This window comes from Vombatus ursinus, unplaced genomic scaffold (assembly GCF_900497805.2).
Source record: "Vombatus ursinus unplaced genomic scaffold, bare-nosed wombat genome assembly UNPS02014781.1, whole genome shotgun sequence".
Taxonomy (NCBI): domain Eukaryota; kingdom Metazoa; phylum Chordata; class Mammalia; order Diprotodontia; family Vombatidae; genus Vombatus; species Vombatus ursinus.
In genome coordinates, this window is record NW_020954559.1 from 34,961,801 (window position 1) to 34,983,467 (window position 21,667).

The 21,667-nt window shown below is 38.0% G+C and overlaps 1 protein-coding gene across 2 annotated transcripts in view; it reads right to left on the minus strand.

Moving 5' to 3' along the window:
* Window positions 1-2,791: 2,791 nt before the first annotated feature.
* The window catches only part of LOC114046270 (probable cysteine--tRNA ligase, mitochondrial), a 61,258-nt gene continuing 42,382 nt past the window's right edge, over window positions 2,792-21,667 (minus strand). For both annotated transcript variants that reach the window (XM_027866557.1, XM_027866558.1), the window contains 5 exons: window positions 16,453-16,591; window positions 14,341-14,464; window positions 10,657-10,755; window positions 3,653-3,904; window positions 2,792-2,988 (listed from right to left, as the gene is read on the minus strand). In XM_027866557.1, coding sequence (XP_027722358.1) covers window positions 2,920-2,988; window positions 3,653-3,904; window positions 10,657-10,755; window positions 14,341-14,464; window positions 16,453-16,591 — 683 coding nt within the window. In that variant the 3' untranslated portion in view covers window positions 2,792-2,919. The remainder of the gene's footprint in view (window positions 2,989-3,652; window positions 3,905-10,656; window positions 10,756-14,340; window positions 14,465-16,452; window positions 16,592-21,667) is intronic.

Below are 21,667 nucleotides of genomic sequence, written 5' to 3' on the forward strand. Positions count from 1 at the left end.
ACAAATTATAGGAATGTAATAGAGTATTATTGGGCCACAAGTATTTGAAGAATTCAGAGAAATATATGAAGACATGAAGTGATTCATATCAGAAAAAAAGTAGAACCAAAATGATGTGTGTATATGTGTAATTGCAAAAAAAAAGGATGTATAAAAGACCACAACTTTAAATAACAAAATGTAGATTTAAAAAAATTGCTGGCCCATAGACACCACCAAATGGACTCCATAGCTTCTCCTGGCTCAACACCAACCCCACTGCCTTTTTATCACCCCCAACCTAGCAATTCATGGCCACAACCAACCTGTAGAGTTCTCTGACAATATAGTCAATAATGAGTCCCTGGGAAGCAGAGTCAAGGTGGAAGAAGTGCATCGACCTCTGCCCCTATAACTCCTCTAAAAAGATCCAGAATATGCAGGAGCCTGAATCCAGATCAAATCCAAGAAAAAATTAGTGAATCATTATTCAAGCCCAGATTAATACAGGAAGACAAGAGGTCTGTGGACACCAGGGACAGAGTCTGGTCAGGAATGTGCCACGTGGAGCGCTTCTGTGTAAGGAAAGACAATGCACCAAGGGCAAGAGTGGCCTAAACTTGTGTAAGCTGTAGGAACAGAGGCCAACTAGCGGCTCAACTGCTCACAACCCCGTCCTAGTCAGATTCAGGGTGCACTGAAGAAGGGACCTGTGTTTAGGGATGGCATTCTGAGGTGAGAAGCAGTAGAAAACCCTAGATTTTGTACCAAAGCAAGGAACAAGTTTTAGAAGCAAGCAGTAACTGTGTGGCTTGGACTACTGGAGTACAGTGGTATCTCAGTTACAGATTCTTGCCTAGTCTAAAGTCTACAGAGGAACAGAACCTGAAATGCAAGTGTAGGAGTCAAGGTAAACACGAATGATCATAAGGGACTAAATAGAGAAAAACTGCTTGTATTTTAATATAGGTGGGATGAAACGTGTTCCCGCAGAACCTGGTCAACTTTAGGGATCATACAGGGAGTCTAATTAGACAGAAGGCCTAGTAGTGGTTCTATCTTAAAGGGAAAGGAAGAGGAATACGTGGCGGGAGGAGGGGAGGAGATAGACAGAAAAGTAGAGAAAATTATCTAACAATCAGAATGTACAAGTAGAACTCTATGCAAATAAGGAGGAAGGAGTGGTCAGAGCAGCTAACACTTAGGCGTCACTCTCATCTGAACTAGTTAAAGGAGGAATACAAACAATTGGATACAGAAATACATTTCACAAAATAGGGAAATGGGATGGAAAGGGGAGAAGAGACAAGGGAGTAAATGAAAGGAAGAGATGATTAAAGGAGGAATTAGTCCCAAGCAAAATAAACTCTAAGGATGTATGAAAATATTTATAGCAGCTTTTTATGGTGGCAGAGAATTGGAAACTGAGGGAGTGCACATCTATTGGTGAATGGCTAAACAAGTTAAAGTATACAAATATGACGGAATACTTTTGCTTTTAAGAAATAAGGAAACGTGGGAAGACTTGTAGGAACTGAGACAGAGTGAAGTGAGCAGAACCAGAACAATTTATACAATAACAACATGTAAAGACAAACAACTTTCAAAGACTTAGGAAATCTGATCAGCATGATGAATGACCATGATTCCAGAGACCTCATGATGAAACATGCTGCCTATCTGCAGAAACAGACATAATTTTTTTGGACGTGGCCAATGCAGAAATTTGTTTCGCCTGACTACATATTCTAACAGGAGCTTTGTTTTTCCCTCTTTCTCAATGTGGGGAGAGAAGGGAGAAAATAGATTTTTGCTGACTGAAAAAAAATTAATTAAAAAAAAAAACAAACAGCAAAAAAAAAAACTGGTCCATGGGGCCATGTCACTTTTCAACTATTTGCAGACAAGGTCCAAAGACAATAAAAACAACCATGCTTTGAACACTGGAGAAAAAAAGGTTTGGTTACATAGGCTTTTGTTTTCACCGAATCATTCTCGAGTTCATGTACCAGTTGTCTCCTACCATAGTGGCACTGATGTCAAGTCACTACATGGAAAGAAACTCACTAATGAGAACTTCATTCTGAAGCACAGTAAGTCCTAGCACCTTGCCCATTTCAAAGGCTGGGCCCAACACAAACAGCTCTTGGTTTTTCAACTGTCCTGCTAAATCTGATTGGACAGCAAATATAGCAAGTATATATAGTCTCAAGCCAGGTGACAGAAGGCGTGCACATTGTGGAAATCATTGAGGGGCAGGCTCATGCAGTGGCAAGACTAACACTGCTGAATACAGACAACTCTCATGATGTGTTCTGTCTTTACCACCCTTAAACCATTCCCTAACTGTGAAAATACTGGCCCACCTCCCTCAGTCTATCCTCATGTCCTATAATCCTTGTGCTTTCAGTTGCTTGAGTTTAATATTGCTTTATGGTTTTTTTTAAATTAACTTGAGAGGGAGTGGCATAGCAGATAGAAAGCTGGCCTCAAGCCTAGGAAGACTCAGGTTCAAGTCCTGCCAGTGTGCCTTTGGGCAAGTAACAAAACCTCTTGGGTCCTTTAAGCAATTCTCAAAGACGGTAAGATACAGAGAATGTGTTGACTGACCCACATTGTTATAGGAAGTTCCCACACCTGAGAATTCTCTTTACCAATAAAATCACAGGCTTACTCGTAACTCCTCTTTAACTAAACGTTAAAACGTTCTATCTACAATGCAAGCTAAGTCAGTCATTTATAAATGGTATTTACACAGCTGACAAAAGTGAAAATCTCTTAAGCATAATTGATAGAAATGAAACACCTTCTACCAGTTTAAAATTTAATTTTAATGTTGATTTAACAGCAGAAAGAAAAACTTTAATATAAAGTTTTGCTCTTCCAATAGTAAACCTTGAATCACATGTCCACGAAAGAACACATTTCATTAAATCCATTTCATTTCCCAGTTTTTTGCTCCTCTGTTCCTGGTTCCAGCAGTTCCCACGTAGAAATATTGCTCCTATCCTATAAATCAAAATTTTAAAAGAAATCGTACAGCTACCTTTTTTCATATAAGCACCCGTTTTAAAAAAACAGTATTTTTCTTTTCAATTATACGTAAAGACAATTTTTAGCATTAGTGCAAAATTTTGAATTCCAAATTTTTCTCCTTCCCCTCCCCTCTTCCTAAAATGGTAAGCAATTTGATGTAGGTAATATATATGCGATCATGTAAGACATATTTCCATATTAGTCAGTTGTGAAAGAAGAAACAGACCAAAAGGAAAAAAAATAAGCATTCTTAATGGCAAGATTTTGAATAAGATTCAAAAAGAGATCCAGAGGGACCTCATGAGCCTTTATCATTTTTCCCAGTGAGAATTTTGGTGCCCTTCAGCCTCAGGGACTTGTCCTTAAAGAAAAGCAGTTTGTAAGCTACTTAAAGACAGTCACTCAAATACTCCTTTTAAGGAACTGTCAAACAAAATCTATAAATCTCTTCTCTCCAACTAATCCACAGAATTTAACACACATGGTAGCAACACTTCCCACCCATGGTAGCAACACCTCCAACCTCAAGATAAGGTATTTTAAAATCTATACCTTCTGGTACATCTCTAAAAAAAACAGGCATTTTTTCAGAAAATTTTGGAGCATGTTTACAGAAAGCATAAAGTGTTTAACTAACCTTAATGTTGATTCCATAAGCAGCAAGGTTCTGCCGGAGGCTATCGCAAGCTTGGAGCAAAGGTTCCCTTTCTAATAGCAACTGTTGCCTTTTCTCTCTCTGTAGCTTCTTGGCTTCTTTGGACAGGTCGGCTGGGGCAGTCCCTGTGCCTTCTGGTGCACCCAGGGAGTACTGACGGACTTTGGAACGAAACTGCACTAGCTCATCAACCACACTGTGCAGAGTAGCTGAGCTCCTATTTTCTGAAATAAACTAAACACAGACAAAATTCCATTATGAAAAAACACATACAGCTATGTCTGGGTCCTGATGAACAGCTCACAGAAACAGTAATTTTCTTGATTTGGTTCAATAAAGTTGATGCAATGACTAGTCCTAGAGTAAGCATTTTTTTTTTTTGGTTTGGGCAACATTTATATAAAGAAAGTGCTTGATTATGGAGTATTTGTATTTCAGATAGCAAGAAGAACAAAACTGTAGCAAAGTCATTTATAGATGTTTTGTCCAGCCATGAAGCATCTACTAGCCTTCAATTCCCCTTAAACTCTGTCCTCATTCCACGCTCGACAAAACGAAACTCTCAAACCAGAAACCAAAATAAATATATCAAGAAGAGCAAAGGGTGAAAATTGAAAGTTATAGTTTTCACAGTCATAGATATGGGGAAAAAAAAAGACAAAAGAGACCATCTCAATCACATAAAATTTCCATAACAGAAAAAAAAATTAAAAATCGATGAAGCTAAAACCAGGATACAAATTGTGATAAAAATCGTGTTAAGTAACTGACAAAAAAGTATGATAGATAAAATCTAAATAGAATTGACAAATATAGACCTGAATACTCAATCATTAAGTGGTCAAAATTGTAAACAAAGAATTTTCAAAAGAAGAAATTTAAATTGTCAGTAACCACCTGAAAATCACTAAAAAGCTAAGAAATGAAATTTGAAACAACACTGAGGTATCACTTCTCACTTATCAAACTAACAAAGATGGCAAAAGATGGGACAATTCATTGCTGAATACAGAAATAATTTTGCCTCCTTTTGGCCAATGAACACTTTTTTACTTTCTTTTTCTTTATTGCTATGATTAGCATTGCTAATATTACATCAAATAATAACCATGACAGCAGACATCCTGCTTCATGCCCATCTCGATGAGAAAGCTTTCAATATTTCTCCACTAGGAATAATTAGAGTGCAAAGAATTAGAAACAAAGTAGATGTCCATCAATCAGCAAATGGCTAAACCTAATTGTGGTACATGAATGTAACGGAATATTAACTGTGCTGTGAGCAATGACAAACATGCTGCATATAGAAGAATGTGATGAAGAGAAAACAGTTCTTCAAAAGCCCGACAACATGACCCTATATAACCCCAAGGTCTTTCATCTCGATGCTAACGTGACACAGTGTCCAGTCCTAACACCATCCTGGTGATCTTCTTTTGGAAGCACTCTATCCACATACTTCCTAAAGGGTGGCATTCAGACGTGAATACCCCAGGAATAGTCTAACAGAGCACAGGAGGACTATCCCCTCCTAGCTCATTCTGGACACTACTTTTCTTCTCATGCAGCCCAAGATTATATTAAATTTTTGGTAGTCATGATACAACTAAAGACTCATATAAGGCAAGTAATCCAATGATGTTACAGAAGTCACTGGATCTTTTTGAGCCCCAATATCCTTATATGTAAAATGAGAAGAATAATGCTAGCATTTCCTACCCCACATAATTGATACAAGGGAAATGTGTGCTAAAGCTTAAAGCACTATATTAAACTATTATCATCATCCTTATTTTTAACTTGATTTGAAAACCGTTTTGTTACAGAGACAAAAGCAAAAGAGCCAGATCAGTCCTGAGGAGTGGGGAAAAGGTTAATTAGCTGCTTCTGACAAGGAGAGGAAACAGCATGGTAGTGCCCCTGTCCTTTCACGATTTCATCCTGAGAAGCGTCTGATCTAAAAAAAACCAACAGGGATCTTCTGGACACTCTTAAACTCAGGCTTCAAAATCTGTAGAACATAACCAGCGTTTAAAGAGCTGGGGGTAGGGTGGAGGGTTGTTGGAAAAACTGCCTAGACTGAAGGAGACTTGGGCCACAATTCTTTGTATTCAGAGTAAAAGACAGACTCATTCTGGAGAAAAAAAAGGAACGCTTTTTTGGTAAAATGCTCTGCATTCTAAGTCACTCATTCATTCAAAATATGTTTTATGAGCACTTACAGCAAGGATCTTTCCTAATCTTTTAAAGGCAGTTAGACAAAAAAAGAAAATAGTGGCCATAAAACATGAACTAGAAACAAAGTGTCCAAGTTATGGTACATACACAAACACACACCCCCCATGGCACAGTTCATAGACAATTTATCTCAACAAGTCAAACACTCCCTGAAAACAGGAATGATTCCTTCAACATTTCTGTATCCCCCACAACACCTGCCATAAAGCTTTACATTTTGTCAGTGTTTAGTTTCTCTGTTGAATGAATGAGTATAAATTCTGGTATGTTCTTAAAAAATGTCATTAATAGAAGCAGAATCAAGATGGTGGAGAAAAGGCAGGAAGCTGTGTAAGCTCTCCTCAGTTTCCCTCTAAACAACTTTAAATCAAGCCTCAAAACAAATTCTGGAGTGACAGAACTCACAAAAGGACAGGGTGACACAATTTTACGGCCCAAGATAACTTAGAAGGACTTCAAGAAACGTCGTCTCACTTGGGTAAAAAGGTAGTGTAGCCCAGTGCAGGCAGTGTCCAGGTAAGCCAGCATGAGGTCCCTAGCCCCAACACAGATCAGCAATCAAGGCCCCAGGGTCCTGGCTCAGCAGGTCATAAGTGAGGCCTCCAGTCCCAGTGCAACAGGTGAACTGCCAGCCCAGGAAACTCCTGTGCAAAAGGCACAATTAGGCCAGGCAATCCCAGCACAGTGGGCAAACTACCAGCCCTGGAGATCCTGGAGCAGCAAGATAGTGACCACATCCCTGGCCTCCAGTGCAAGAAATTTGGGGCAGTGTCCTCTGTGACCATCAAAATGTTCTGAGCAGATCTCAACTTAAAAAGTCATGAAATTGATTGGAAAATGAGCAAAAAATAAAAAAGCCTTGACCATAGAAAGCTACTATGGTCACAGGGAAGTTCAAAACACAAGCTCATAAGAGGACAACAATGTCAAAACACCTACACACAAAGCCTCAAAGAGAAATATAAATTGGTCTCAAGCCCAAAAAGTCCTCCTGGAAGAGCTCAAAAAGGATTTCGAAAATCAAATAAGAGAGGTAGGAGAAAAACTAGGAAAAGAAATGAGAGTTGCAAAAGAATTATAAAAAAAGAGTCAACAGCTTAGTAAAGGAAGCACAAAAATTCACTGAAGTAAAACAGCTCCTTAAAAAGTAGAATTGGCCAAATGGAAAAGGAGATACAAAACTGAAGAAAATAATTCCTTAAAAATTAGAATTGGATAAGGGTTGAGAGAGGATTATAGTAGAAGAAGGAGAAAGGGAGAGGTAAGAACAGAGTAAATTATCTCACAAAAAACAGAAAAGAAAAGGTTCTTACAGTGGAGGGGAAACAGGGGAAGGTAAGAGGGAATGAGTGAATCTTATTCTCATAGGATTTGACTTAAGGAGGGAATAACATACACACTCAATTGGGTATGGAAATCTGTCTTACCCTACAGGAAAATAGGGGGGGAAGGGGACAAGAGAGTAAGGGGATGATAGAGAGGAGGGCAGATTGGGAAAGGGGGTAATCAGAAGAAAATACTTCTGAGGAGGGACAGGGTCAAAAGAAAGAATAGAATAAATGGGGGGGCAGGATAGGATTAAGGGAAACTGAGTTCGTTTTTCACAGCATGTCTACTATGGAAGTGTTTTGCATAACTGCACATGTATAACCTATATTGAGTTGCTTGCCTTTTCAATGAGGATGGGTGGGGAGGGAGGAGAGGGAGAAAATTTGGAACCCAAAGTTTTAAAAACACATGTTTAAAAAAAATGTTTTCACATGCAACTGGGAAATAAGAAATACAAGAAATGGGGTACAGAAATCTATCCTGCCCTCAGGAAAATAGAAGGAGAAGGGGAAAAGAGAAGGGGGGAAGAGATAGAAGGGAAGGCAGACTAGGGGAAGGAGTATTGAGAATGCATGCCATCTTGGGGTGGGGGGAGGGGCAAGATGGGGTAAAAATTTGGAACTCAAAATCTTGTGGAAGTAAATGTTGAAAACTAAAAATAAATCAATTTATTAATAAAAAAAAATAAAGATCACACAGGTCCTAAATAATGGACCCAGGAAACTGAGGTCTTTGGATTGCTATTGTTCTGCACTATGCCATGCTGTGTCTTCACAACTAAAAACAATTGCTGCAGCAAAAAAAAAAAAAAATTAGAATTGGGCAAATGGAAGCTAATGACTCTGAGAAATCAAGAATCAATCACATAGAATTAAATGAATGAAACAATAAAAGAAAATGTATAAAATACTTCATTGGAAAAACAACTGACCTGGAAAATAGATCCAGGAGAGACAATTTATGAATTACTGGACTACCTGTTAAGCCATGATTAAAAAAAAAATTATCAAGAAAAACTGCCCTGATATTCTAAAACCAGAGGGTAAAATGCTAACTGAAAGAATGCAATAATCACCCGCTGAAAGAGATCCCAAAATGAAACGTCCCAGGAATATTATAGCCAAATTCCAGAACTCTCAGGTCAAGGAGAAAATACTGCAAGCAACCAGAAAGAAACAACTCAAATACTGAGGAGTCACAGTCAAGATTACACAGAATTTAGCAGCTTCTACATAAAGGATTGCAGGCTTGGAATATGATATTCTGGAAGGCAAAGGAGCTTGGATTACAATGAAGAATCAATTACTAGCAAAAATGGGCAAAAAAAAGTAATCACTTTTAAATTATATTCCACCTGTAAACCTAGTGTTTCCATTAGCCATTACAGTACAGAAATAAATACAAGCCCCTGAACTTTATTTTGAGGTCCTTACCAATGGAACTGGATCCACAAATCTAGTCACAAGGAGTATACCTGGCAGGACTTCAGCTTGCCCAAAATGAATTTGGTACAGGCAAGAGACAGGGAAACTTTCTTCACTAAAGCTTTGATATTCAAGGGCAACTTGGACATCAAAATGTTCTGCAGTACCCTTTGACCCAGGAATAGGTTTGTATGACAAAGAGATTTTTTAAAAAAGGGAAAAGGACCTATTTGTACAAAAATATTTATGTGCTCTGAGAAATGACTAGCAGGATGCTCTCAGAAATACCTGAAAAGACTTACATAAACTGATGCAAACTGAAATGCACAGAGCCAGGAGAATGCAGTCCACAATAATAACAATATTTTGTGATAATCATCTGTGAATGACAGCTATTCTCAGCAATACAATAATCCAAGATAATTCCAAAGGACTTATAATGAAAAATGCTATCCACCTTCAGAGAAAGAACTGACGGAGTCTGAATGCAGATCAAAGCATACTTCTTTTTGGTCTGTTTTTTCTTTCAAAAACGACTAATATGGAAATGTTTTGCATAATTGCACTTGTATAACTTATATTGAATTTCCTACCATCTCAGGAAGAAGAGAGGGGAGGAAGAGAATTTGGAACTCACAATTTTAAAAAACAAATGTTAAAAATTGTTTTTACATGCAATTGGGGGAAAAATTATGATAAAAAAATGTTTAAAATGTTCTGAGGATAGAAAACTCATCTTTGCACATAAGCCTCTGAGCAGTTCCAAATAACACTGCTAAATAATGGACTTCACTGGTCAGGTTCACTACTGCTCTAGACCTCTGAGTCTGGTTTCTCTGTGTGTTTGTAAAAAGAATGCACTTCAAAAGCTTTCATGGCTGTGATGGTCCAAGTGATAGGCAAATGAGACTAGAGACTAGAGAATTCAAGATGAGAGAAATATTCAGGTCGTATGCCTCAAGACGAAGAAGAAACACAAACACAAGAATGTGGATAGTAGTTCTTGAAATGGTCATTAATGCTGAAGATTCATTTTTAATCTAATTCATTTATTACTGTTTTTCTTCTTCCTAACTCATCCTTTTTATACACTTTTTAAAAAAAATCAGATTTTTACTGATATCTTTTGTTCTAACATCAACTACATTTCCCCTCATCCTTCTCCCTCCCAGAGATCTATACTTTGTAACAGAGAATCTCTTTTGTTTTTATAAAAGAGGGAGGAAAACTGGTACAATCAGTCAACACAACAAATAAAAATCTGATATTCTATGCAATGTTCCACACTCATGCACCTCTGCAAGGAGTAGGGGGAGGCTAAAGGGAAGAGGAGAGCTACAGAAGGAAAAAGGACAGAAAGGAGAAAGGAGGGGGAAGGTGCCTTCTCATATCTCTCCTTTGGTTCTTGATATATTTGTAAGAGGCAGCTAGATGGTACAGTTCATTTGAATGGAGTTCAAATCTGGTCTCAGATTTACTAGCTATATGACCGTGGCAAGTCACTTAACCTCTGTCTGCCTCAATTTCCTCAAATGTAAAGTAGGGTTCATAATAGCACATACCTCCCAGACCTGTTATATCAAGTGAGACAGTATCAGTGAAGTGTTTAGCATAGTGCCTGACACATAGTAGGTACTTAATAAATGCTTATTTCTTCCCTCTTTATCCCTCAGCCCTCCTTCAGCTTCCTGGCATATCAACAGTTAGCTTTCAATCTATTTCTGTTCTGTAATACACTATCCTGCTCTCTCTCCGCGCTCCCCACTCTTTCATCCCCCCTGCCTCAGTTCTTACTAGCTTTTTTCCTGCCCACTGCATAGATTTACTTCTCTCAGTGGGCAAGAGGCAGTTACCACATTTCAAACTACTGCTTTTCTCTTGCTGACTCAGGAACACATTTTTGTCACATGAGAAATATTTAGTAAGAAGACAGATTATTGGACTGGGAGATACCGAATATTGTTATGGTTAAGATTTTTGGAGAGTATGACTTACCTGTCTACTTGAAAGAGAAATTCCAACTGTGTCCAAAAAGCTTTCAATATAGGAAACTATAGCACCATATACAGCAGGACTTCTAGGACAGTTAGCTTCCTGTTAAAAATTACAAATTATGTTTATAACTCAGTCTTTATCTCAGTGTGAAAAGAGAAATTTTTGGCTCTATGTCTAAATGTAAACACACTCCAGGAAGGCTGAAAAACTGAAAACCCTCCCCGCACTTCATGATTTAAAAACAACCACTCCTTTACTGGCAGCTAAGAATAATGGGTAGAAAGCTTGCCTGAGTTGGGAAAATTTATATGACTTATATTGCTGTGCAACCCTGGGCTACCAGGCAACTTTTTAAGATAAAGTTGCCAAGTAATTGTTGATCTGGATTCAGAGAGGTTTTCTCAGTGGGAGTTTAATGAAAACACAACTCCAAACCCCAACTCATTTACTCTATGCTTTTACATAAACTATTTCATTTGATTCTTGCACTGTCCCTAATGAGGCAAGCAGGCAGTTAATATTTTAACTTATGTGGCAACTTAGGCTCAGAGAAGTGCCTGGCTCAAGGCCTCGCAGCTAGTGAGGGGCAGGGGTGAAGATTCAAACCCAGGTCTGTCAGTCTTCTGAATCCTAGGTTAGCACTTTCCCTCCTAGACCAATGTGCCTCCGAAGTTTTTCACACTCCTTTCTTTCATTTTGTCCTCATCAACAACCTTGTGGAACTTCAGTCTATGGGACTAAATTTTAATATAGAATGTTCTAGGGGACTAAATTCCTGACACAGAGCAAATCTAAGGTAAGTTTTTAAAAATCCATTCAATAAAAAGGTTGAGAAATGACCCAGCTTTGCAGGTAGCCACATTCCTATAGGCTTGTTATACTTCTAGTGGTTAAGTCTATAAGCAAATACAGAGTGTGGACAGGGTTTTACATGATCTAACAGCAGAGTGACACAAATGTTTTTAATAGATATCATGCAGATTCTGCCAATGGGCTTCACTAGACTGGTTAAAAAGAAGCACATATTAGTGGAGATCCTGTACTCCTTTGTAAAGCTGTCTGAGAGCAAAAATAACACCAAACTCCAATTTTCCTGTGTTCATCATGGTTACACTAAACTTGTTTATTTGCAGTTTTGCGAATTAGCTCCTGATCTATATTCACTCTTGGCACTGTATTTGGGAAATAAATCTTTAATTATTTCACTTGACCTTTACCGCCCCCAAGGAGAGGGAAAAAAAGAAGAGAAGGTGACTGTTGTGATATGTCCAAAGATAGAACTGTACTTTGATAATAAGTCTGTTGTATTCTGATCTAGGATACTTTTTTTCTACTTGGCTTCCAAAGAATTGGGCAGGTAGGTGGAACAGTGGATAAAGCACTGGGTCTGGACTCAGGAAGACCAGAGTTCAATCTGGCCTTAGAAACCTACTAGCTATGTGACTCTGGGGCAAGTCACTTAACCTCTGTTTGCCTCAGTTTCCTGAATTGCAAAATGGGCATAATAATAGTACCTACCCAACAGGATTGTTGTGAGGCTCAAATGAGACATTTGCAAAGCTTTTAGCACAGTGTCTGGCACATGGTAGCCACTCAGTAAATGCTTATTTTCTCCTCCCCACCCCTATTTCCTTCCCCAGTACTGAGACTGGCCATGACTGGAAAACTCCAATCTTTGACAAATGAGAAACCTGAAACAAGTGGGCTAAAATATTTGAGCTCAAAGAACTTCTAGAAGAGGTCTGACAACCAACCACCTCTGAGGGGCCGATTTGACTCTAATGCCTTAGAATCTGCCATAAAACAGAAAGGAAGGCAAAAATAACTAAGATGAATAATATGAATAGTACCACGGCAGTACAACTATAGAACACACCTTACCTGTCAAGCTTGACTTGACTAGAATCCATGTAACTTAATATTCACTTATATGTTCAAACTTTTCACTTGCCCTTTTTATCTCTCAGTTTGGAATCCAAGTAAGGTATCAAAAAGTAGGTAGAGAAAATATATATATATGCCATGTGATGGAGTGATTTCCAGACTTTGGAGTGAGGCAGAGGGGAGTGCAGGTAAGGCTGGCTTTTAGTCTCCATTTCAGTTCCGAAAAGTTAAGTTGTAGGCCTAGGGTCTAAGTACTCACAAGGGACAAGTTACTTTTAATTCATCAGGTAAAGAAAAAAACCAGTACCTTTAGTTTACAGTCCTCTGAGAAGAGATTCCAATCTAAGTTAGAAGACATAGGAAGGGAAGGAAAATGAGATAGAGACGATATAAAGTAAAATGGGAGAAGTTTGCACTCCTTAAGCCCATGAAGGAAGAGTGAGGTTAAGGTGGCAAAGCAGGGTGAGGAGGAAACTGTGGAACTATGCAAACAACTTTCTTTTCCACACAAAAAGATCTCAATCTCACTATGTTGCAGCCTACACATGCAACAATACCAAGTCTTTGTGAGTGTCACCTAATACATTTTTGTTTTCCCATACTGCATTGACTTCTCTGAGTAAAAGTTGGCTTACAATTTTTTTATTTAATATTTAAAATATTCTCATGTTGGAAGCAAATCTAACTATAAATTTCCTTTTTGGTTGCTGAATTAATTAATTAGAATAACATCAGGTAGAAATTAGGTAGAAGGTAAAAGGTAGAAATTCCTTCTAATAAATGCATTCTCTATTCACAGATACCTGACCAAATCTCTCTATGTAAAATTAACCATATTTTAAAAGTTCCCTGTACACATATGAAAAGTCTTATCCTTGAGAAAATATTCTTAAAAGTGTTGTTAATCTCAAAGAATCACAGAATTTTGAACCTGAAAGAGACCTGAGAGACCACCTAGCCCAAGCCCCTCATTTCACAGACGATGGCACTGAGACTCACAGGTTAAATAACTTGCCTGAAGTCATAAACCGTGTTACTTTAAGAGTCAAGAGTACCCAAGTGTGCTGCTAGGAAGGCTGAGGCTGATGGACTAGCTTGAACTCAAGAGTTCTGAGCTGCAGTACAGCTAAAAAGAGTGACTGTCCACACTAAGTCTGGCACCAATATGGTGAATTATTAGACTGCCTAAGGAGGGGTGAATTGGACCAGTTGGAAAAATGGAGCAGGTTAAAGCTTCTGTGCTGATCGGTACTGGGAATCAAGCCTGTGAGTGGTCACTTCATTACCAGACTGGACAAAATAGGGAGATCTAGTCTTCAACTCTGTAGCCCCCATTCCCATTGACCCCCCCCCAAAAAGAGTCAAGAGGGGAACCAAAGTTCCTGACAAGGATCCAGTATTCTTTTCATTATGCTGATCTACTTCTACAGTGGTTTTATTTTTCCCATCCTAAATTTAGAAATCATCCATAATGTTAAGTTCAAAATTAAGTTTTGCTAAATTAACAGGGTTTTCACCAAGTATTAAAAATCTGGGGCACACTGACTTCTTCATAATTCTCACCTATTGCATCACAGTAAGGCAAAGGAAGAAACAGACTTCCCCAAACACTGAAATACGAAAGAGCTACTAGGCCCATGTTCTTGAGTTGTCAGTTATTAAAATACAGGTCTCTCCAATAAAGTTAGCAGGATTCCCTTCTCATCATTCTTTATAAAAATAACAACATAATCTGTCTGTATTAAGCAACAGTACTGTGGACAGCTGCCATTTTCTGAATGCTATATCCTAATGGGTTACCTTAGTAACAGCCTTAAGCTGTCTGTTGCCATGTTGAATGAGGTCCATAATTGCATCAACAGCCCTGTGGGTGTCAAAGTCATCTGCAAATGCAGCCTTGATCGCTATTTTGGTGCTAGTTAGTCTTTAAGGAGAAAAAGTATTAGGAAAGACAAGAAGGCATCAAAGTAGATTTGTCATCTACCCCAAATAGGAAACTTTTATTAACAAAAAACAACAATCATTTCCTTAATCAAAGAGAAAGCATGTAATTTATACAATCAAGGAGCTCATGCTACTCTTAAAAATGTTCTTTCCCTAGTAGAACATTATAGTAGTGATTTGGGATTTTTCTGGCTCCACTACCCATGATTAGCAGCCTTTAACCCTCTTTACCATCCCTGTAGCTCGCTGGAGTCTCTAATCTTTCCCTTCCCACTTGAGGCCCATGAAAACATATGATTTAGATCTCCCCACTCTTTAGATTTTCCTAAAAGTACCTTGTATGATCTTTCTTTTGCCCTATTTTGCTTTTTTCTGTGTTTGTGTCATATTGTCCCCCACCTTTAGTAAAATATAAGCTCAGGGGTAGTGATTGTATCATATTTTATCTATGCCTCAAATATCTCCAAAACTGTTAAGAGCTGGAAAACAGGCTTGGGCAACAGCTATGACAGATGAGGATACTAAGGCTTGGAAAAGTGACTTGTCTCAAATCACAAAGCATTTAAGTGGCAGAGGAACATGGGTCCAAAACCTGATCTTCTGATCCCAAGGGGTTATTTGCATTTCTCTGTCTACCAGCAAGAGAACTGCTGAAGACCAATTGAAAAAGATCAAACTGTTACAAATGGTAAACTTTTAAAAGGCAAGGACCTTGTCTATTAAACCCACTGTAAGCACATAAGCATCTTCCTAAGTGTGTTTTTTTTTAACAATTATGAATTTAACAATTTAACAACTATGAATCATTAGCAATTATTAAAAACTAATTAATCAGAATAATGGTATAATCATACCTTACTTCATAAATTTATCCTAAGATATACAAAATCAAAAGAGAAGAGAATCTTGAATTCACAGGAAAAATTATTGTGCTTACTACCCCAAATCTCAAAACCTAAAATTGCTTTGGACAGAAATCAAAAAATACATTTCATGTTGGCGTAGTAGAAAAAGCACTGGAGTAAGAATTAGGAAACTTGGTGTAACCTAACTCTACTACTAGCTAGTTGTATAACTAAAACAAGTGACTTAACCACACAAAATCTCACAACTGTTAGAATCTCAAGAGACAAAAGTGACTGCAGATATCCACAATGAAACCTTTATATAACAATGACAAAAAGTCAGATAGTCTTTGCTCAATGACCTTAACACTTAGCACAGTGCCTGGCACATAACCAGAACTATATAATTGCTTACTCCTTTCCCTTTCCTTCCCCCCAACTTACTCTCAGGATTGTTGTGAAGATCAAATGAAATAACACATGTAAAACACTTTGCAAACGTTCCAGTGCTATATAAGTACTAGCTATTATTGTCACTATCATGATTATTATTATAGATATCATGTCTCCTCCACCAGTTCTACTCTTCTCTAGGCTAAGTACCTCTGTGGCTTTCAACCAATCCTCTGATGGTACAATCCAGTCTTTTCATTCCTCAAGGTTGTGCTCAAATTTGTCAGAATTATTCCAAAAACATAATCCCCAATATCCTCAAATAGACAATCTGAGCAATGCAGAATACAGCATGACTATCATTTCCTTTTATTGCTTCTCCCTATAGTTTTAAATACTCTCCAATTAACACAGCCTAAGACTGTATTAGTTTTTTTGGCTTCCATGTTACACTACTCAACTTGAAAAGCACTAAATTACCAAGATCACTTTCACATGAACTCTTCTATCCTTAACCATGCAATTGATTTTAGGAACCCAGGCTTTATAGTATTTAGCCTAACTTTGTAATATTTAGCCTAATAGTCTACCCTATTAAGATCTTTTTGGATCCTCACTGTTCTCTTCCTTTCTTGAATTCACAAACCTCTTCAAGTCTAGGAGAGAAAAATACAGAGGGTCATTTGCCTTTTTTGGATCCTCAAATGAAACATTAAGATGCATATCTTACCTTTCCCAGAGTAGGTCCTCTCTGATGGGATCACACACCAGCTGTCCTTTCATATATGCATTGGCATCATCAATGAAAGAAGCTATTCCAATGAGGTGGTGTTTGGCTTCATGCATGTTGTCATCACTATAGTCTATTGCTAAGAAAGCAGAGATTTCCATTAAGGTTGTAAAAGCTAACACATCACAAAATGAATATAGAAAATACGTAAAATTCATTCAGGGGAAGCATCATGTGGAAGAAAGTCAATGGAGTAGGAGTCAGAAGGATTAGATCTGATTCCTGGCTCAGCCCCCTACTGGTTGTGTGGCCTTGGACAAGTCTATTTAACTTCTCTGAGAAGCTTCATCACCTGCAAAACTGGGGTGACATCTGTCTTATACACTGTTCTGTTTATAATCAGTATCAAGCACATATATTTAAACACAGCAAGGTTTCCTACTGGTATTTTCCCAAGAGACCACTGTACCCTGTTGTCAGCCCTAATACATTAAAATCCTTTAGAAATTAAGCAGAAGAACAGATTATTCATAGGTATTCGTGGTTCTCCAAAAGTATTAGTGGGTGTACATGGCCCTAATTATGAGGTGACCTGATAAACAATTACAAATCACTGTCCAAAGGAGAACCTGCAGAAAGACCATTTAGTTCAGCAGGTCAACCAACCATCTCTCCACTGACAAACAGGAACAAGAAATGACTATGCATAAGAGAGTTTAAAAGAGTTCACCTTCATGAAAGAATGGAAAAGTCTAGAGAAATATGGTCAATGACTGTATCATACAGCAGATCCTTTAAGGATGTTAAAGAAGAAGGGGAAGTATAGTCAAATCTTTAATCCAAACACAACATTTAATAGTATAGTGAACAAAAAACTAGGCTTGAGAAAATTCTTACAAAAGCAAAATTTAACTACCTGGGTAACAAAATTTCACCTTAACATCAGAAATGAAGACCTGATAGTGGCAGAGATTACATATAATGAATCACAATAGCAACAACAGAGGTGGAGGGGAATCCCAACTCATCTAATCTGACCTGCAATTCAACAAAAATCCCTTTCACAATTGCTCTAGCAAGTGTTCATCCCCTTCTCCCTTTTCCTAAATCTTACCCCCTCAATCCTTGGAGGGGTGTCCAGATAAAAGAGCAGCAGAGAATACATTAGAGGGATAAGGAAGGGAAAGCACTTGATCTCTCCTATACTAAGGCCCAGCCACACAACTTCAGGATAAGGCTGCCATGCATTAAAACTTTTATGCTCTTCATTAAAAAGGAAAAAAAAAAACTTTAAAAATAATGTGTAGATTTTATTCTACACTTTAAAATAATAACAAACTGCATGGAATAGAGATCCAGGGCTTCATATACAGTCCTCTTTTTATAGTCTAATTTACATATGGAAATACTCCCCTTTTTAGCGTTTATTAAATTTGGAAGTTAAAAATTTCTAAATAAGAAAGATAAGGCTGGCAAGGTCACTCGTGGTCTTTTTATTAATTTACTTTCCAAATTTTTTAGAGTACTACACAGACACTGTCGCCACCTTCCTTTATATTTAAGCAAATCTTCAGTCGAAAATCTAGAGAGTCTTAGAGCAGCTTGGTGGTGCCTCTAAGCAGATAGAACTGGACCTAGAGTCAAGATGACCTGAGCTCAAATCTGGCCTCAGATATAAACTATCTGTATGACTCTGGACAAGTCATTAACCTCTTTTGCCTCAGTTACTTCATCTGTAAAATGGGGATAATAATAGTACCTACCTTGCAGAGCTGTTGTGAGGATCAAAGAAGATATTTGAAAAATGTTTAGCACAGTGCCTACCACATAGTAGATACTCAACAAATGCTTGTTTCTTTCCTTCTCACTCACCAGAGGCAAAAACAAAAAAACAAAAAACAAAAAACTTAAAAAAGGAAAAAAAGCTGGAGAAACTAAACTCAGAAACTAAATTATCAGTTACATTAGAAATTGGACATAAGGCTCCAGAATGAAAGCTTAACTCTGGATAGTTTGTGAGAGGGCATCAAAGACTTAGAAAAGTCATTTGGCTCAGTGATTAAGAACTTGCAAGAAATATCCAGAGGAGAGAATGGATTATTCTCTATTCATCCTAATCCCCTTAAAAGAAAAAGCTCTAAACAAAGGGAAAAGCGACTATCCGACTATCCGTGGCTTTAAAAACTCAAATCTCCACAATGCTGAATCTGGAATGTTCAAAATAGTTGCAGAAAACAGTTTAATTTCAATTGGTTTTCTGAACCAGAAAGAGATTTAAACAGAAAAAAGGGAAATGGGTCATCAACATTAGTCTCCCATCCCCCAAATCTCCAATTCTAGGGAAGGTATAAACAAACCTGAGCAATGAACATTTAAAACCCTTATTCAAACATAACATTTCAAGAAACAAGTTTCTATCAAACTTGGACAGAATCTGACACATGCTTTGATAAATTCATTTATAAACTTTTAAAAAACCTTCCCCAGAATACTTCTTTCCAACTCTTTATTAGTGAGAAACACAAACATCACCTGAGTATCTATCAGAAAGGTAAGAAGAAACTTAAAAGCATCCAGTGCAAATGCAGCTAAGAGCAGAAGGGAAGCAGCTGAGAAAAAAAAAATCTTAGCAGAATTTTCTCTGATAAAGGTCTTATTTCCAAGATATATAAGAACTGATTAAATTTATGAGAATAAGACCTATTCCCCAGTTGACAAATGATCAAAAGATATAAACAGGCAGTTTTCAAAGGAAGAAACCCAAGCTATCAATAGCCATATGAAAAAATGCTCTAAGTCACTAATAACAACAGGTACCACCTCACATCCCTCAGACATTGACAATACTGACAAAAAAAGGGCAAATGACAAAATTTGGAAGGGTTGTAGGAAAAGAGATATTAATACTGGCAAAGCTGTGACTTGGTTTAACCCTTCTGGAAAGTAAATTAGAAGGGCAGCTAGGTGGCGAAGTGGATAGAGCACCGGCCCTGGACTCAGGAGGACCTGAGTTCAAATCTGGCCTCAGAGACCTAACACTTACTAGCTGTGTGATCCTGGGCAAGTCACTTAACCCCACTGCCTAGAACATAAAACAAAAAACAAAACAAAAAAGTAAATTAGACCTATGTCTCCAAAATATGCTTTGCCCTAATGATACCATTATTAGGCCTATACTCCGAAGACATCAAAAAAAGAAGACCCAAATGTACAAAACTATTTTTTTTAATTTATTTTTACAGTGATAAAGTAAGAACCCTCATCAATTAAGGAACAGTTGAACAAGTTATGATATGTAATGGAACATCATTCCACCATAAGAAATGATGAAATGGGATGCTTTCAGATACCTGCAGATATGTTTGAACTGATGCAAGGTGAAGTGATTAGGATAATCAGAACAATTAATACAATAACAACAACACTATAAAGACAAATAACTTTGAAAGACTTAAGAACTCTGATCAATGAAAAGACTAACCATAACTTCATAAGACCAATAATGTCCCTCCTGACAGAGAGGTAATGCAGAATAAAACATACATTTTTACATAGCCAAATGTGAGGATTTTTTTTGTTTGAAAATGTGTATTTCTTACAGGAGTTCTGTTCTTTTTTTCCAAAAGGATGTAGGTGAGGTGAGAAAAATACATACTTGTTCACTGAAAATTTAAAAAAATATGGTGCAGACTTATTTGAGTAGCCAGGGAATGTCTGTCCTTCCAGGAGTAGCCACACTTGGGGCAGTGTCTTTTCCACAATTCCAAGGGCTCCTACTCTAGTCACTCACTTTTCTCCATGCTCACTCTCAGAACTGGCCATGCTTCTTGGTCCCCTGGTCCCTTTTAAGCTGACAGCTCCCACACTTCCAAAAACACATCACTCGCCTAAGGGTCTGGAACTAGGGCCTCTTACAAGGCAGTCCAGAGGGCTGGAAAGCCACTCCAGGTCACAGCCCTAACCACTAGCACATTCCTCACCTGACCTCAGAGGTCCTTCCTACAGAAGAAGTGGATAAAACCTTCCAAGCTTCCCTCCTAGATTAGCCAGCTTCTCTCATTAGATACTCGCCAGCATCTCCATGCCCTGTCCATGCCTGATAATCTTCAAATGCTTCTTTACCAAAATATAGAAAGAACCAGCCCCAAGTGGTCAGGCCACAAGTGGCTAGGATAAGGGATATTCACATTGCTCTTGACAACCAGCTTCTGCAACAGGCCTAGAAAGGCAGGCTGTGCCTGATGGTACCCAGAGAGTACCATTGCTGCCATTACTGCTAGTGTCAGTGCGTGTACTGCCTCCACAACTGCTGCCTCCTAGGAAATATCCAGGCACTGTTTCCAAACTAAGGCTAGGGGCGGCTAGGTGGTACAATGGATTGAGCACCAGTCCTAAAGTTAGGAGGACCTGAGTTCAAGTCCGGCTTCAGACACTTATTAGCTGTGTAACCCTGGGCAAGTCACTTGACCTTGACTGCCTATGAAAACAAAAAACTAAGGCTGTAGCTTTCCTCACTTGCAGTCTTTTACATAGTTACACTGTCTTTGAAATAACTTACTGCCAAGGCTTCAACTTCTTGTGTACTTTATTCTTGCTATAAAAGAATTTCTTTTTTAATATCTCTTTGTTCTTCTAGGTAAATAAGAGTAACTCCTAATCAGGAGGCAAAAAATTAGTCTGCTATTGCTGTTATTGCTATATTACAGTTAAAAAAAAAAACAAAACACAAAAACAAACAAAAACAAACAAACCAAAAAAACCCAGGAGGAAAAACTTGATTAGACTTCATCAAAATAGAAGTTTGGGAGACTCTAAAAGGTAGGGAGCAAAAGATAAGCTACAAACAAAATCTAGCTAATGTTGGAATTTATACTGGAGGGAAATGAAAAAAGAAGAGATGCTCAATGAGCCTTTGGAGAAACATCTACTTCGGCTTTTAAGACCATGGACAGTCTCAGTAGAAATCAAACCTCAATTTAAAGAAAATACCAAGTTTAAGGGTTCAATTAACCTATACCCTGTAAGGTATAGAAACCTTAAAAGAACACAGCAAATAAACATGGTAGTCCAGAAAACAAACAAACAAAAAATCCCTGAGTATTTGGGTCTCTTTAAGATGTATAAGCTCTGCTGCAGAGGTAGCCAACTATCTCTGCTCCAGACTTATTACCTCTTCCTATCCTTCTCTGGATGGTTCTATGTTCCATGCCTTAAC